A 17,234-nucleotide genomic window follows, 5' to 3' on the forward strand; every position below is an offset into this window, starting at 1 on the left:
TCCCTCACCAGGTGAAATGTCCCCCCTGCATCTACCCAGTTGAGTCCTTTAGAAATTTTGTGTTTCAGTGTGGTTACCCTCCATTCTAGAAGAAAAGAGTCCTAACTGATTCAACCTTTCCGCATATGGTAAACCTGGAGCTAGCTTAGTGAATATTTACAGGGCTCCCTCTGTAGCAAGTATATCCTTTCTTAGTTAAGGAGACCAAAATTGTATGCAATATTCCAGGTGTGCCCTCGTTAAAGTTTTATATGTCTACACTTGTACTCAAATTGTCTTGTTACAATGGCTAACACAGCATTTGCTTTCCTAATTGCTTGCTTTGACTGCAGGTTAACCTTCAGTGATATGTGAACAAGGGCACCCAGATCCTTTTTAACATCAATATTTTTCAATCTCTCATCATTTAAAAAATACTCAATATTTCTGTTTTATCTACCAAAGTGGATAACCTCACATTTTCCATATTGTGTGCCGTTGGATCCAAAACTGGATGGGTGATAGGAGGCAGGGAGTAATGGTGGATGGGTGCTTCTCTGACTGGAGATCTGTAACAAGTGGTGCACCACAGGGCTTGGTGCTGAGATCTTTGTTGTTTATAATATATACAAATGACTTGGATGTAGGGGGTATGTTTAGTAAGTTTGTAGATGATACAAAAATTGGTGGGGTCATAGAAAACAAAGAAGGTTGTTTAAAGATACAGTGGGATATAGATCAGCTGGAATGTTGGACGTAGTGGTGGCAGATAGAATTTAATCCAGACAAATGTGAGGTTGTGCACTTTGGGAGATCAGATTTTGTTAGGACATATAGAGTAAATGTCAGGGACTTTAGGGACACTGATGTACAGAGACAACTTGGGGTGTAAGTCCATAGCTTTCTGAAACTGGCAACACAGGTGGATCAGGTAGTGAAAAAGGCATTTGGTATGCTTGCCTTCATAGGCTGAGGCATTGAGTATAAGAGTTGGGATGTCATGTTGCAGTTGTACTCTTTGACTGCACTGAGTTTATTTCTCTCCATAGATGCTGCCTGACCTGCTGAGTTCCTCCAGCACTTTTTTATGAGTTGACTGAGAATATTATGCACAGTTCTGGATGCCACACTACAGGAAGGATGTGACAGCAATAGAGAAAGTGCAGAAGAGATTCACCAGGATGTTGCCTGGAATGGAGGGCTGTTATTATAAGGAGAGATTGGGTAAGCTGGGTTTATTCTCACTGGAATGTAGCAGGATGAGGGACATAGATAGGAGAGATAATCAGAATCTTTTTCCTAGGGCAGGAAAGTATAGAACTAGAGGGCAGAGGTTTAAGGTGAGAGGGAACAAATTTAAAGGAGATCTGAGGGGTAAGTGTTTTTCCCACACAGAGGTTGGTGAATATTTGGAACAAGCTGCCAGACGAGGTGATGGAGGCAGATACAATTACGTTTCAAAGGCATTTAGAAAGGTAGATGGATAGGAAAGCAGTAGAGGCCTGATGCGGGCAAATGGGATTAGTGTAGATGGGCATCACAGTGGGCATGGATGAGGTGGGCTGAAAGGGCCCATTTTGTACTGCATGATTCTACGATTCTATGATCTGCTGTGTTGTGGCCCACTCACTTAGCTTCTCCTTATCCCTTTGAAACACCTTTGCACCCTTATCACTATTCATTTAGTTTTGTGTCATCAACAAACTTGAAAATGTTACAGTTGGTTCCCTCAGCCCATCATCAATGCAGATTGTGAACAGATGGGGCCCAAGAAATAATTTGCATGGTAACCCCACCAGTCAAGGGCTGCCAACATGAGAAGAGTGGTTTATTCCTATTCTTTATTTTCTAGTCCCTGTGCCAACATATATTACCTCCAATTCCATGTGCTATAAACTTGTTCAGCAACCTCCTGAGTGGGAATTTATAGAAAATCCAAATACACCATCTCTACTAATTATACCTCACCTGCTTTAGTAGGCACATCCTCAAAGAACTCCAATAGATTAAGTCAAACATGATTTTCCTTTCAGAAATCCATGTTGACTCTGTGGAATGATATTATTTTCTAAGTATCCTGATATCACGTCCTTTATTATCGATCCCATCATGTTCCCTATTACCAATATCAGGCTAAAGGGTTGGAAATTCCCTTTTGTCTCTCTCACTCCGATCTTAAATAATGGAGTCACATTTGCTGTCTTCCAATATGCAGGAACCATCTGCAGGATGATGGTTAAACTGTCAGCTTCAGTACATGTTCAACCACTTGTGACCTCAAAATCTAAATATTAAACCGTCTTCGGAACTTGTCTAATTTAAGTGCCAGTATGTGCCCAAAGTTACTAAACTAGTACATTGATAATCATCTCTTTTCTAGTTATCCTCCTTGAGTCACAATTAATGATCCTCAGATTGTTCATTCAACATTACATGATCTTTCTCTCATTGCACAAATTATTTAGCCTTGAAGTATTTGAAACTTACAAGAAAAAATTGAGCCAACTCCAAATGGGATGAAGAGATAGTGCACAGGAGAAGGATTATTTAGCAGACTTAGCTGGAGTGAGAATGGTCAAAGGTCAAAGGTTGTTCCTGTACTGATTAAAAGTGTATACATCCATTAATGGCATGCTGAACTTTGTTATGAAGACTGTCAAAAAGGTCCGGTTTGAAAGTATTGTATGATGTAGTGCATTGTCCAAGAATCAAATTGCAGTCCTCTGAGCCCTAGAACATGGGGACTTAGACACTACCTCAAATATGCTTTGGCATAAGAGTGCTAGAGAGCATATTGTTGCTTCCTGAACTTCTGAGGATGGCGCAGTTTCAAGATAATACATGAATGACCTAAATTTATCCCTTAATTGCAATATAGGTCAATACTCACAGGATGTAAACACTAAGTCTCGGATTGGTTGCTATTTTGTTTGTGCAAAAAAGTTAATAAAATAGAGCCTAAAGATTGGGAATTTGGTGTGCTAACCTGGATTGTGTGTAGTGGTAAAATCCATCTGTTTTTCTTGCAAAAACTTATGGAATTGGCAACAAACTGTTTGAGAAAGCATTAGGGCTGTTTACGCCAATAAATATGGCTAAAACAAGATCTACGCAGTCACAAGAGATTGCAGATGCTGGAAATCTGAAGGAGCACACAGAGAAACTGGAAGAACTCAGTAGGTCAGGCAGCATTTATGGAGGGAAATGGACAGTTGACGTTTTGGGTCGAGACCCTTCATCAGGAAGCAGTTCCTGATGGGACTGCACTTAATTGAATGCAGCTGCTGACAAATTGTTATGCTATCAGCATTGCACAATATGACTGCCATGAAAAAAAGAAGCTGTAGGGAAGAGGAGGAGAGTCCTTATATTTAGTAAATGAGCGATGGAGCTGTGTGCTGGGAACTAGGAGACCAGGTAGGACAATCACAGTTAGAGCCCACCAGGAGATGGCTGCAGCTCTCTCCCTCCTCCAGGTTTGAGAATGCCCACTCATTTGAGGAATGCTGAACTTTAATAACCTCATTATATACGTCAGGGTGACCTGCATGTCAGTGATGATAGCCTTGGGAAACCTGAACTTGCAAATACATTATTCATCAGAGAGGTCTGAATACTCTGTGGGAGTAGACTGTTCGCTGATGGGCACCACTTTGTCTGACCAGTTGTGACCATAACACCACCACCAAGAATAGATTTCTGCCGGCAGTGTCATAACTGAGATACCCATGGAATGAATATCTCAGCAGATAAATAATGGAGACAGCGTACTCAGAACTTTGGAAGGAGTTTGAGCAACCTGCAGTCAGATCTAAAACTGGCCTATTAAGTGTTCCTTTAAATAAAGGAAAAATACAGCAAATTAGCATGATGAGCTCTCAGTTGTACTGAGACTGTTCCATTGTGGTGGAGAAACAAAGGACTGCAGATGCTGGAATCTAGATGAAAAACACGATGATGCTGGAGGAACTCAGCGGGCCAGGCAGCATCCGTGGAGAAAAGCAGGCAGTCAACGTTTTGGGTCCTGAAACATTGACCGCCTGCTTTTCTTCACAGATGCTGCCTAGTCTGCTGAGTTCCTCCAGCATCATCATGTTTTTCATCTGTTCCATTATGGTAGTAGGTTGAACCCAAGAATTTCAATTTATGTTGGCATGGGTGGAAGTGGGAAAATAATGATGTCATTAAAAACATATCTATTTTGGGGAAAAAATCAGATGCACAAACCTGCACTGAAGTGGTTAATCCAATTTCCCAATGGCTACTATTTCACCCTGAAATGATCACTAGTGATATTTGACCTGTATTAAATGGCATTTATGCATGATTTGTGCATACAAAAAAACACTTACAATCCAAATTCTTAGGGCAGTTTTCTTCCCTATTAGTCCTGTTAGACAAGAATAATTCTCATTGTAAACTGTCATGCCATTATCTGTTTGAATTGCCAAGTGGCAGCAGTCTAAATCTATTCTCATCATGTTGTAATAATCATAGTTCTGTCTTCCCAGAGGTAAAGAATTCAATCCAACTTTCTTTGAACTTTCTGTTTGGATCAATGTCTGCTGCTTTCCTTGACTCTTTTATTGTTTTACTTAATGAGTGGAGTGAAAGAAGCTCTGTCTGTCCATTTCTAGTGTAAACCAGTGAGGCAGGCAGGCACTTAAAATTGATCAGGAAGCTTACCTGTCTACACCCCATGTTTTTTTGCTGGACTGTTTGATCTGCGTGGATAGCAAGGACATGGAAAGTAGCAGTATTCTTCTCGTGACAATAAAAATTGAGTTCCACTTAATGTTCTGTGGCCTGACTGCTGCTCTGGTTTCCTGAGTGGTGAATCCCACCAGGTCATTATAGGAAGAAGAGTCAAGCAAATGTCCATTCACTATAGAGCCAGGAGCTTAGAAATGCTTTTCCAGGCTGAACAACGTTCAGGCCTCCTTTTGTCTGGATCCACTCCATCCTGATTTCAAGAGCTTCCTGAAACATTTGATCTGAGCTGCAGAGACTGTGAATTTGGCCATGGTCAACAGTGTCAGGCAGACTGAGGTTCAGCCATTATTCACTAGCCTGCTGCCAGTCACCACAATAACCCCCCGAGCTCCCCTCAAACTTCATGCTGTCAAGGAGAGGGTGATTTGTAGTTTTCCTCAGCATGTGAATCAAAAAAGATATTTTGCATCAGTCTTTCACTACAGAGGATATAAGTAATATTCCAGAAAGAGCTGTAAGTCAGGAATTGGGAAAAGGGGAGCATTCAGGAAAATTACAATCACCAGGGAAAGGGTAAGTTGGAAATTGTTGGAGTGCTGGGGCCTGACAAGCCCCAGAACCTGATGAACATTCCAAGATCTTGAAAGAAATGCCCCCTGAAATAAGTTGATGCATTGGTTTTTAATTTTCTCGAATCCCCCGGATTCAGTGAATATTCCATTATTTTGGAAAATAGCAAGTATTCAAAAAGAGAAAGCCTGAGTTCAAGAAAATTCAGTCCAGTCATCTTAACATCTGTCATAAGGAAAATTTTAGAAGCAAATTTTTCTGATGTTATAGCACTGAACTCAAGGCAATTAGGCAAAGTCAGGGTAGTTTTGTGAAAAGGAAGTCATGTACAACTGATTTATTGAAGGTTTTGGAGGAAGTAACTTGCTCTGGACAAAGGGGAACCGCTAAATGCAAAATACTAAGATTTCCAAAAGGTATTTGATAAATCACCACAGGTTGCCACGCAGGTTGATAGGGTTGTTAAGAAGGCATATGGAGTGTTGGCCTTCATTAGTCGGGGTACTGAGTTCAAGAGCCACGAGGTGATGTTACAGCTCTATGAAACTCTGGTCAGACCACACTTGGAGTATTGTGTTAAGTTCTGGTTGGCTCATTATAGGAAAGATGTGGAAGCTTTAGAGAAGGCGCAGAGGAGATTTACCAGGATGTTGCCTGGATTGGAGAGCATGTCTTATGAGGATAGGGTGAGTGAGCTAGAGCTTTTCTCTTTGGAGAGAAGAAGGATGAGAGGTGACTTGATAGAGGTGTACAAGATGATAAGAGGCATAGATCGAGTGGACAGTCAGAGACTTTTTCCCAGGGCGACAATGGCTAACATGAGGGGACATAATTTTAAGGTGATTGGAGGAAGGTATAACAGGGATGTCAGGGTAAGTTTTTTACACAGAGAGTGGTGGGTGCGTGGAACACACTGCCCGCAGAAGTTGTGGGTGCAGATACATTAGGGACATTTAAGAGACTCTTAGATAGACACATGAATGATAAAAAAAATAGGGGGCTATGTGGGAGGGAAGGGTTAGATAGATCTTAGAGCAGGATAAAATGTTGCACAACATTGTGGGCCGAACACTGTGCTATAGTGTTCTATGTTCTCTGTTCTAAGATAAAAGCCCATGGTGTAAGAAGGAACATGTTGACATGCATGGACGATTGACTGGCTAACGTGAAATGAAGTCAGCATAAATGGGCAGTGGAAACAGAGTCTTTGAATATATTTAAGACAGAGTTAGATGTATAAGTGATAAGCAAAGAGCTGAAAGATCACCATGGGTAGACAGAAATGCGAAGTTGGGGTTCAAATCAAAAGAACCTCCATCTTATTGAATGGTAGAGCAGAATTGAGGGGCTGAATGGCATAGTCATTCTTCTAATTCATATGTTTATCTGCTGTCCCTGCTTGACAGCTGTTAAAATCAAGCATGAAGCAAGATAAGTAGCTTGTTGACTGTGCCAGAGCAGTACAGAGAAGTATCTGCTCTATTGATTTCTATTCTTCTCTCCTGAATGCATTGAGTACTCACAACTTTTTGTTATTCTCTTGATCTTTCCTCAGGATCCATTAATCATTAAGTGTGAGCCTTGACAATAAACACAAAGGCATTTTTCAAAGGTATCATGGGTAACATAGGGCAAGGCAGAAAATCATTTAACTTGCCTCATGTGATCAGTGTGCGGTGTATCCGATTATCTAATGGAAGATTTGAGGCAATATATGATCCTATGCAAAAGCCTCTTTCAGATTAACTCACTAAAGTTGTGTTTCAATTGTACTCACTCAGTTTTCCAGTCTTAGAAGTTCTATCCACACTCTGCACATCACAATGAAAAGTGGGATGCACTGAGAATCTTGACACTTGCCATGCTCCAGAGAGGTTCTCTAACAAGCAGCTCATCGCACAGTAATGAATAGTCTGTTTTTGTACTTTTGATAAATATTGCTGCATTTTGCTTTGTGTAACTGTTGGTTTTGTTGGAAGGGACTCTAGTTTTGCATCTTTTATTTCTGCCAATACTTTCCTTCACAACTTTTTGATGATACTCCTGTTTAAGCAGCACCATACAATGTGATAAGTTTGGGGATTCCTTGGAGCATTGCGACAGTGCAGATGATTCACGTAAGGAAGACAAGCTGATAATGGGCCAACAAGAGTATGTTGAATAATGCCCGAAGTGCATAGCCTGCGTTGATTTCCCTGGGGACCTGCATTTATGAAACCTTCTATCTTAATTCTGACATGGAAAATGACCATCATGGTGTGCAGAGATCGAGCTACAGCCCTTGTTGTGCTTTGACTTGTTGCTATGGCACACTGAGAAGGGTAAGGAAATAATTATATTTGGATTGTAACACCATGGCCATAGCTCTTTCAGCACAAGGTGGGAGCTGGAACACTGACAATACATGCTACTGATAGACTTGAATTTTGTCATAAGAATTTCCCCATCTGTTTCCCTATTTCCTAATATTTCTTCCAAGTGCCTGCCCAATGATTTCTAATCTTTCTTGCCGATGCAGAGTGAAAAAGTAAAGGCTGGGGTTTCTCCAGGTTGAGGTAGTTTGCTGACATCAATTGTGGGCCACATTCTAATTTAAAGAGAAAACAGAGAAGATAGAAAATCGTGAAAATATCTTTGACTCCTTCATGTGAAATGAAATGAAGTTGTGAAAAAGTATTTGTTAACAGGCATGTGTACAAAATTGCTAACCACAAATGTGAGCCATTTGCTTTTTCCTTTTGTGATCATTTGTGATCATTCAGTGAATTATATTCACCAAATTATATGGGGAATTTTTGCTGTAGCAAAATCCTGTGGTATCTGAGTTGATTGCAAGCAATCTCCTGTCAGAAGAACCAACTGGGTACAACAGGAGACATTTGTTATTCCACTGCAATTAAATCCAAGTAGCTTCCTGATATCAAGCCAGTATTCAGAGACTAGAACTTTTGCTTCTTTTCAGTGGGATGGCTTGGAGTTAGGCTGAAGTCCAAAACATTCTGATTCAATAGCTGGAATGCTAATAGGGGACTATGGTTCCCCAATGAAATGTGAAAAGCACTTACTTCAATGAAGAGTTCTGTGGTGTGACTATTTCCTTTTACCTAGTTTACTCTGGTGAGATCATTGAATTGAGCAGCCATGCAGAAGTTGTTTGAGAGTACATACAATAATGAAACTATTCCACGGGGTATAAACATGTCCCTGCCTTTAAGTCAAATTTCCACTGCCTTCTTTGCTTTATTTTGAACAGAAATGAGAGAATGTAAAGCTTTGGGAACTTTTGCAACCTTGGAGTTCTCTGTGTTCAACTCTTTCTTTTAAATAACACAAGTCTGGGCTTTATTTAGCCACTGCATCATTTAGAGACAGCAGTGCCAGATTCTCCTCTCCCCTCCACAACACACCTTCCCACTGTGTGAGCCTAGAGCAAAAGGCAGAGAGTACAGGAGCCCAGACTTGATAATGAAATGAACCTGACACTGGAGTGTGGGAGGGAGGTGAGACATCAGCAGGTCAAAGTGACATCTTGATGTACTTGTGTAATGGAGAAAGTGCCAACAAAATGTGTTAGGTTTAATTCAGCCAACCTGCAGCATCTGAATTAAGGTGCAAACTGTGACAAGGTTTTATGTTGTTTTCTTGCTGGGGTCAGCTATGAATAAGTAGGCTTTGCAATATAGGTTGAGGACCACCGCTTTTTAGCTTCTAGACTAATTTGGGGCAGTGGGAACTCCACTGGGCGTCAGCTTTTATTTTATGTTATTTGAGATTGGAGATGGAAGAGAGCAAAACCAAGCACATGAGATGACACCAGAGAAGAACCACAACTGCAATCCCAACTGCAAAGAGGCAAAAGTGGATTTTTCAGAGCCTGTGACATTATAAAAGTCCTTAGGCCAAAAAAGCCTGAAAAATTTGACCAAGATTGCAAAGATCCTGAAAGTTCTCCTTTTCTGCTTAACATTTTTAGATTGAAATATTGGAAAAGTATTTTTTATTTGAAAGCGACATTTATAAAATTATGAGAGGCATAGATAGGGTAGGTGGTCAGAGCCTTTTTCCTAGGGTAAAAATGTCAAATACTAGAGGGCATTGGCTTAAGGTGAGAGGGGAAAATTTTCAAGGAAGTTTTTTTTTAAATTTTACTTACAGAGTGGTAACAGGCCCTTCCGGCCCAAGGAGTCCGCGCCGCCCATTTTAAACCCCAATTAACATACCCGTACGGCTTTGCAATGTGTGAGGAAACCGGAGCACCCGGAGGAAACCCACGCAGACATGGAAGAATGTACAAACTCCTTACAGACAGTGACGGGAATCGAACCCCGATCGCTGGCGCTGTAATAGCGTCGCGCTAACTGCTACGCTACCGTGCCGCGACTGTACCATGCCAAAACTTGTGAGGCAAGTTTTTTTTTTACATAGAGTGGCAGGTGCCTGGAATGAGCTACCAGCAGAGCTGGTAGAAGCAGATACAATGGCAATGTTTAAAAGACATTTAGACAAACACATGAACAGGCAGGGAATACAGGGTCCATGTGCTGGCAGTTGGGACTGGTCGGTGCAGACATGGTGGGCTGAAGGGCCTTTTTCTGTGCTGTACTGTTCTATGTTCTATTTATTCTACCTGAGATCCAGCTGCAACAATCTCTTCCAATCCTTTTTAGTGGCTACTGTCAGAACATTTCACCAAGAAGCATATTTTAGTGAGGTTAATAGTTGAAGTTTTCTAAGGATATGTCACAGTGCGAAAGAAGGAAACAGAAAAGGAGAAGGAAAAGCAGAGGAGAGTACTTGAGTACTCTTCACCATGCACATGCAGTATATTTGTAAAATGAGATTAATTGATTTACGGTTATCATTAACTCTTGGCTTGACTGACTGAAGGGGAATGCTCTTGGAATGGAGACCATTACACATGAGGCTTGTGTGTGGTGGCATCGGCTCTTTTTTGTTTTCTGCCACTACTGTGGTGAGCAGAAACCATAGAGGAAGTGAGCTGGGGAGAAGGTCTCTGTTGCGGGTTGTGAAGGGCGCAAGGAGAACATTGCAGAGAGGGGGATGGTCACGATTGTGGGGAGGTGATCAGCGTGGAGTAGGACAGAAAATGGGGTTATGTTTGAGGAGACTGAGTACAAGGGCATGGGTGTAGACATTTAATGATGATGAAAAGTTAAAGAAAGCACCTATCTAGGGAAAAATGAATGTCTCAGACTCTCCAGCATGGTACAGTGGTGATGAACTAACGTCAAGCATGCTTCAACTGGTTAAGACCGGAGAAATAAAGAACTGCAGATGCTGGAATATCGAGATGAAAAACACTATGATGCTGGAGGAACTCAGCAGGCCACAGATGCTGCCTGGCTTGCTGAGTTCCTCCACTATCATAGTGTTTTTCACCTCCATTTAAGACCTGCTTCACTCTTTTCAATGGCCAGGAAACTCATGGTTGAATTTTGCACAAATGACATCAATCAAATGTTTTTGATGTCACAGCACATGCCCTATGGACTCTTAGTGTTAGGATACGATGTGCATGGAAGCATCAGCAACAGCTTCAACTGATTGTACTAACCTGAACTTGTTCCTCAAGCTCAAATATTTGGGCAACCTTGATCTATACCACTTCACTCAAATGCACTCTGTTTCCTCTGGACTCACTGTATGATGTCCTGGTGAAAACCCTATGTTGATGCTTTCTAATTCTTTACTTCCCCACAAATGAATGAAGGAGTGCTAGAAACCAAAAAAAGAGAAAAGAACCTGAGCAGGAGAGTGAAAGAAGGCACAGAGGGCAGAGGCCAAGGGAGAGAAAGAGAGAGAAAAATAGAGGGGGTGAGACAGCAGAGGAAAATGGGTAGGGTAATGAAATTAGAATGAAACAGGAGCGGGAAGGAGACAAGCTTTGGAAAGAGCACGATGAAGGTACAAACAAAGGAGGTAGTGATGTATGAAGGAGAGAAAGTGAAAGGAAAACCAGGGTCCCTGTATATCAACAGGTCTTTTGTATGCAGAACTGCCTTAATTATGTATTGTTTTTATGTGTAGCTCTGTCTAATGCAGACACTCACATGCCTTGACATATGTATCGGACTCACAGCTTCAAGATGTTGGGAGTCCCTGGCATAGACTTGGAAGCTGTAGGGCACCATTGCTGCTGAAACTACTCAAGTCCTTTTGCTTCTATCTCATTCCATGTTGCTAAAGGCTGTCAGGCCTTTGTTGTTGTTTTATTAAGCAAGTTCACCAATTTCTCCATGACCAACCATTAGCAATGCTTTTTCAAATTTCAGGATTTCTCATTATTGAATCCACCTATTTGGCATTCAATTTCACAAAGTAATTGTATCATTAATTGTAAGGGAATTGATGCCATGAATCTACATGGGACCAGGTACATAATGCACAGAACTCAGGCAGCAGATGTGATGCCACTATTATGAGGACATTCACCATGCCGCCATTATTTGACCCAGAACCAAAAGTAAAAGATTATCTTCATTCCTGGGGCATTAAATCTGCTATCTATCTATCCATAGATGACTAATTCATTAGCCCTCTATAGCAGCTATATACACTTGCCAAGTATTGGTTTAATAAGATACATCCACATATGAATGTCATCATTGTGCATCAGCTATCTAGACAGATCAGGGGTCCTATAATGATGCAGTTCAACTAATGCCTCCATATCAATGTCTGCTACACAACTTCTACAGTTCAATAAGACTTAATAAAGAAATACCTGAAACAGGAAAGAATTACAGTAAAGATGTGGGAATGATGTAAATGGACCTATTAATTATCCACATTTGCAACAGCGTTGTGCATCTTCAGAGTTTGCAGTAATCATTGACAAAGAAATAGCGACTTCTCTGATTATTTTAACAAAAGCTTTCTGACTATTTTGAAAAGATTGAATATCATAAACTCTATCCCTATAGGCTACTAAGGAATGGAAGATTTTTATACATATAGCAAAAACTAGAGATGCATATGGTTTAAAATTATAAAGAATATTGGTAATGTGATTTGAGAAGCTGTTCAGCAAAAAATCAGGAAGGAGGAACAAGGGACATGATTAGAAGTTGTAGAAACTCCAGCACAAGGAATAACATTGATTAATTCTTTCCATTGTGGAATAAATTAGCATTTTAAGCAATGACTAAAGGCTCAATTTAAGCATCCAAGAAGAAAATGGATCATGTACTGGCTCCGTTAAGATGTGGGTGGTATGCATTTGGCTTAGATGGAACAATCTGGAAAATATCTTGATATTTTTTCCACCATCTATTTCAATGCATTTTTATGATACTCAGCTGTCCTTCAGCTAACGTTTTCATTTCTTAGCAGTCATCCTCTAATGTCTCATTTAAGTAGTCAACATTCATGTTGAACCTTGACATATCATTTTTACACGATAGCTTTTCGTCAGATGTTCACATACAAACTTTTCCATCACAGATTGCTGGCTCATAATCAGGATCAGTAACCTTTGCCATTTTCCTTCTTTGTAATCCAGGGAGACCAATTTGAGTGCTCACATTAACAACTAACTGAGGTTAACTGATTCAATATACAGTCCGTTGAATTTCCATCCATGCTCTGACCGTCAGTATGTTGCTGCAACGGATATTTCAGGCTTCTTAACTGCTATCTAATGGAATGTAATAAGCATTTAAGATAAGATATCTTTATTAGTCACATGTACATTGAAACACACAGTGAAATGTACCTTTTGCATGGAGTGCTCTGGGGGTAGTCCACAAGTGTAGCCACGCTTCCAGTGCCAATACAGCATGCCCACAACTTCCTAATCTGTACGTCTTTTGGAATGTGGGAGGAAACCAGAGCACCCGGAGGGAAACTCACACAGACACGGGGAGAATGTATAAACTCCTTACAGACAGTGGCCGGAATTGAACCCAGGTCGCTGGCACTGTAAAGCATTACGCTAACCGCTGCACCACCGTGCCTGCCCTTGTTGCTTAGTGTCTCAGCCATATTTATTTTTTCATCTTTTTTCACAAATGCAGGCTCTTTCTTGGCAGTAATTTTCTTTCCCTCTGTTGGGTTCCATTCACATTTTGTCAACTTTACCCAATCAGTACATTATATAATTATCTAGTCAATCAACTGCCAAATATTGATTGTATACCGGTGTTATTGTGTGTGTGTGTGTGTGTGTGAGAGATGGTTTTTATTCATTTGTGATGATAATGACTTTAATCTCTTATGCTTCTTTCTTCCTTTTCTGTGCTTATTTTTAGCTGATCAGTGGCGGTTACATTGTCAGTGCTGAGGCAGTATGGGATCACGTCACAATGGCCGACCGTGAGTTGGCATTCAAAGCAGGGGACGTTATTAAAGTCCTCGATGCCTCTAACAAGGATTGGTGGTGGGGACAGATTGACGATGAAGAAGGCTGGTTTCCAGCCAGTTTCGTGAGGGTAAGTGAAAGAGAATTAAACCTTTTCTGTTTATGTTTGATTACTGCTTGCATGGGAAATTAACCCCCCAGTGGTAAAATGTGTCAGAACAGAAAATGTAAAAGTAAAAAGAGAAAGTTGAAAATGAGAATAGGAAATGAGGGAACTGTACGGTGGGTCGGTTAACAGTAAAAAATTCTTTTTATATAAAAGAAATATATACATAGAGACCTTTTAATTCTGATAAAGAGTTTAAACACCAAACATTAGGCTGCCTTTGTGTTCATTGATGATGTGTAATTTCAATATTTTATCTCTAAAAGTCATGGATTTACAATACTGTACATGATATTAAGCAATGAACAATTCTTAAAACCATACAAATATTAAGGATTAATAGTTACTTTCCTGTGGCACTAGACAAGAGCAGTTGAGACAAATGCTCTATTTACATTATTTGCTCTGAAGCACTGGATGTGATGGATTGTGACTAACAGCAACTATTTGTCTTTGAACAAATGCAGTAATCATTTCAATATACTGTCCAGTGATTAGAAAGATCAAGTCTCCACAGATCAGAAAACAAATTAAATTGAAGACTACTCCTAAACCTTACCATGAGTGTTGGTGTACAAGCTGACTGCAAGTGGATTGCTGTTACTAGGGGTGCTGGACAGTCACATAATCCCCAACCACTGTTAAAGCTCCTCTTGGACCTGAATCTTTGGAGCTAGATGATGCAAATCAGGAGCTGGTTCTTTGGTGTTAGATAATGCAAATAGAATAGTTGCATGCTGAAGTATTTAATTCCATATAGTAGCAGTTTGTAGTACCTGCATCTTGCAAGTGGAAGCAAAACCCATGGAATTTCAATCCCATAGGCTTCATGCAGGTTAATAGATCCAGAACACTGATTTCTAGGAAATTGCAGCAGGGAACTGAAAATAAAAGTGTACTATCACAAACAGGTGATCTCATCTGAGTACCTTGTGTAGCTGATATAATAGACAAAGGGCCAAGTAAATTAACACCAATTTTTTATCCCTGAGATCTGGAGTCAGATCCAGTCAGACTAATGGAACAAAAGCCTCTGCAATATGATTTTTATAAGAAATGAATCCGTATAATCTAGTTTCAAACCTCCTTAAAATAGATATCCATATTGGAAACTTGGTTACTAAACAAATAGGTGTGATAGAAAATTGTCAGGAGAGGTTCTCTCTTGTGTTGGAACAATCTGATTAGACAGCTTTATTCTGCAGCTAACCATGCTCTCCTAATTAAGGAGCTATAACAGCACTTATAACAGACATGGTGGTAGTTCAGCATTACAACAAATTAAATGTAACAGAAAGAATGGTTTATCTATTAATATGATAATTAGAAATCTCCACAGAAACTTTCCAGTTATCAGTGAGTATCTAGCATGCCCCAAGTTACTTAAAAGACAAGTAAATGTTTTGTAATTCAAAGTAGCCATGTTTGTGTATATATTTAATTTAAATGAATTTACTATTTGAATGGAGCCACAGCTAAATAAAAGGACGAATATTATGTTGTGACTGATGGGACTGACAAATGCACATTGCTTCAAGGGGCATAAGCTCTTCATCGGAGAGAAGAGGTTTTCACTCTGGTGGATTTGATCAACTGTTCAATGAATTAAATCTGTATGTTTCCTCTTTTAGTTGTTAATCTAAAATATAAAAAAACACTGGTAATATCCAAACTCTCTATGCCTTATTTAGCTTAAGCCCAAAAATTATGAAGGCACAATTCAGTCAAACAAAGAGAGTTAAATCCCACACTTCTGCCTTTATTTATCTGTGAATACAACACAAATTGCTTGGTATGAAGATAATAACAAAAGCACTAACAACAACTGGTAATGAAAAATGGAACTGATTATACCTAACATTCTGAAAAATATGACAATAATATGCCCATTATTTTAATGAACATAGCAATAGCTGTGCTCAATGTGATGATGAGTAAGGCCAATAGATAAAAGTCAAAGTCATGTTTATTGTCCAATGCACAAGTACAGATGCAATAAAATACTTACTTGCAGCTGCATCACAGGCACATAGCATCATATAAACAGCATTCACAAGAAAAGCATAAAACTAAACATAAATTAAACAATTTTTACAAGAAAGAAAACAATTAGAACAAAAAAAGTCAATTTTAGTGCAAAGTGATCAAAGATGTCACCAAGTATGTTGAATATGGCAATAGATATGCCTAATAATCATGCCTAATATGATTATACATACAACCTTCCTGGCTTGGCAGTTTGTGTTGGTTATAAGTCAGTTGGGTCAGTCTGATCAAATCAACACTCGCATTTCCAACTGCAGTGACAAGCCAGTTCAGAGCAAATGGTCATTTCACCTCCATCAAGCAATTCTTTGAAGTCTGGTGACCTTCCAACTGACTACAGTGACGTTCATCAGTATTTCAGCTGATTTCACTCTGGTTCTGGATATAATTGCAGCACCCTTTTTCTCTAGCATAACAGGTTTATACTTAACCCGCATTTCCTCTGGGCAGTTTTTCAGAACAATTTATCTTTAAATTTCCATATCCACTTGTAGGGAAGTCTGCTTAGCTGCCACACTTAAAACAACAAATGGTCGTCATTTTCGATCATGTTTCCACCTCCCTGCTTTATTGGTACCTCAAGTACAAATGAAGGGTTTGACCCTGTTGAACATTCTCATTTATGTTCACTGAAAAGTTACACGATGGGAATGGTACCTATAAGTTCGGGTTTATTTATATTTCAATTATTTGTTGACTGAGTAATGGTTTAACTCGAGATCTTGGTATTGACATATCCAAGAAGCCAGAATGCACCTGATTTTGAAAGAGGGCTATGTTCCCAATGCTCAGAAACCCATTTTCAGTGAAACTAACCCTGATCTGTTTTATCTTTGTCAGATCAGATTTTGATGTTAAAGAATTAATCTCACAAATGTCTACCCAAGGCCAGTATCACATTGCTGTAGCAAAAGCAAATTTATCTTCAGAAGTTATTTGAAATGCTACTTCAAAAGTTACAACATATTTGAAAATCAAATACAGATTCAAATGTTGCAATATATGGAAAGCTGCAGTTTAACATACAATCCCAATTACGAACATAAATTCCTTCAGTATAACTTTTTAATTGTATCTGTCCCATGGATAGTTATCACCAGGTATAAACTCCCTTTACACATCAAGTGCAAATATAACCTCTATGTCTCCTTCCATTTCTATGTCTCCTAAGTCCTTTTAAATATTCAAATCCAGAAACAATTATCCCTGTTTCCCTATGGGGCATATAAATCCCTTGAAAATTTAAAATACTGTCTCAGTGTCCTTGGTCACTTCCTTTCTCATTGTGCTGCCTTTAAGTAACTGTGCCATGGCCAAGTCCTGTCTTTCAGTGAAATTCAGAATGCATTAAAACAGGTTTGTTACCTCAGATACAGTACAACTTGCGCAAACATACTAACATCTGAATGTTAGGTCAGACCTGTCACTTAACATATACCA

At 39.7% G+C, this 17,234-nt stretch overlaps 1 protein-coding gene across 3 annotated transcripts in view; it reads left to right on the forward strand.

Annotated features, from left to right (window-relative positions):
* The window catches only part of arhgef9a (Cdc42 guanine nucleotide exchange factor (GEF) 9a), a 137,587-nt gene that overhangs the window by 19,670 nt on the left and 100,683 nt on the right, over positions 1-17,234 (forward strand). For all 3 annotated transcript variants that reach the window (XM_052021116.1, XM_052021118.1, XM_052021117.1), the window contains exon 2: positions 13,533-13,712. In XM_052021116.1, the coding sequence (XP_051877076.1) occupies positions 13,533-13,712 (180 nt within the window). The remainder of the gene's footprint in view (positions 1-13,532; positions 13,713-17,234) is intronic.

Source organism: Pristis pectinata, chromosome 8, assembly GCF_009764475.1.
Source record: "Pristis pectinata isolate sPriPec2 chromosome 8, sPriPec2.1.pri, whole genome shotgun sequence".
NCBI classification, from domain to species: Eukaryota; Metazoa; Chordata; class Chondrichthyes; order Rhinopristiformes; family Pristidae; genus Pristis; species Pristis pectinata.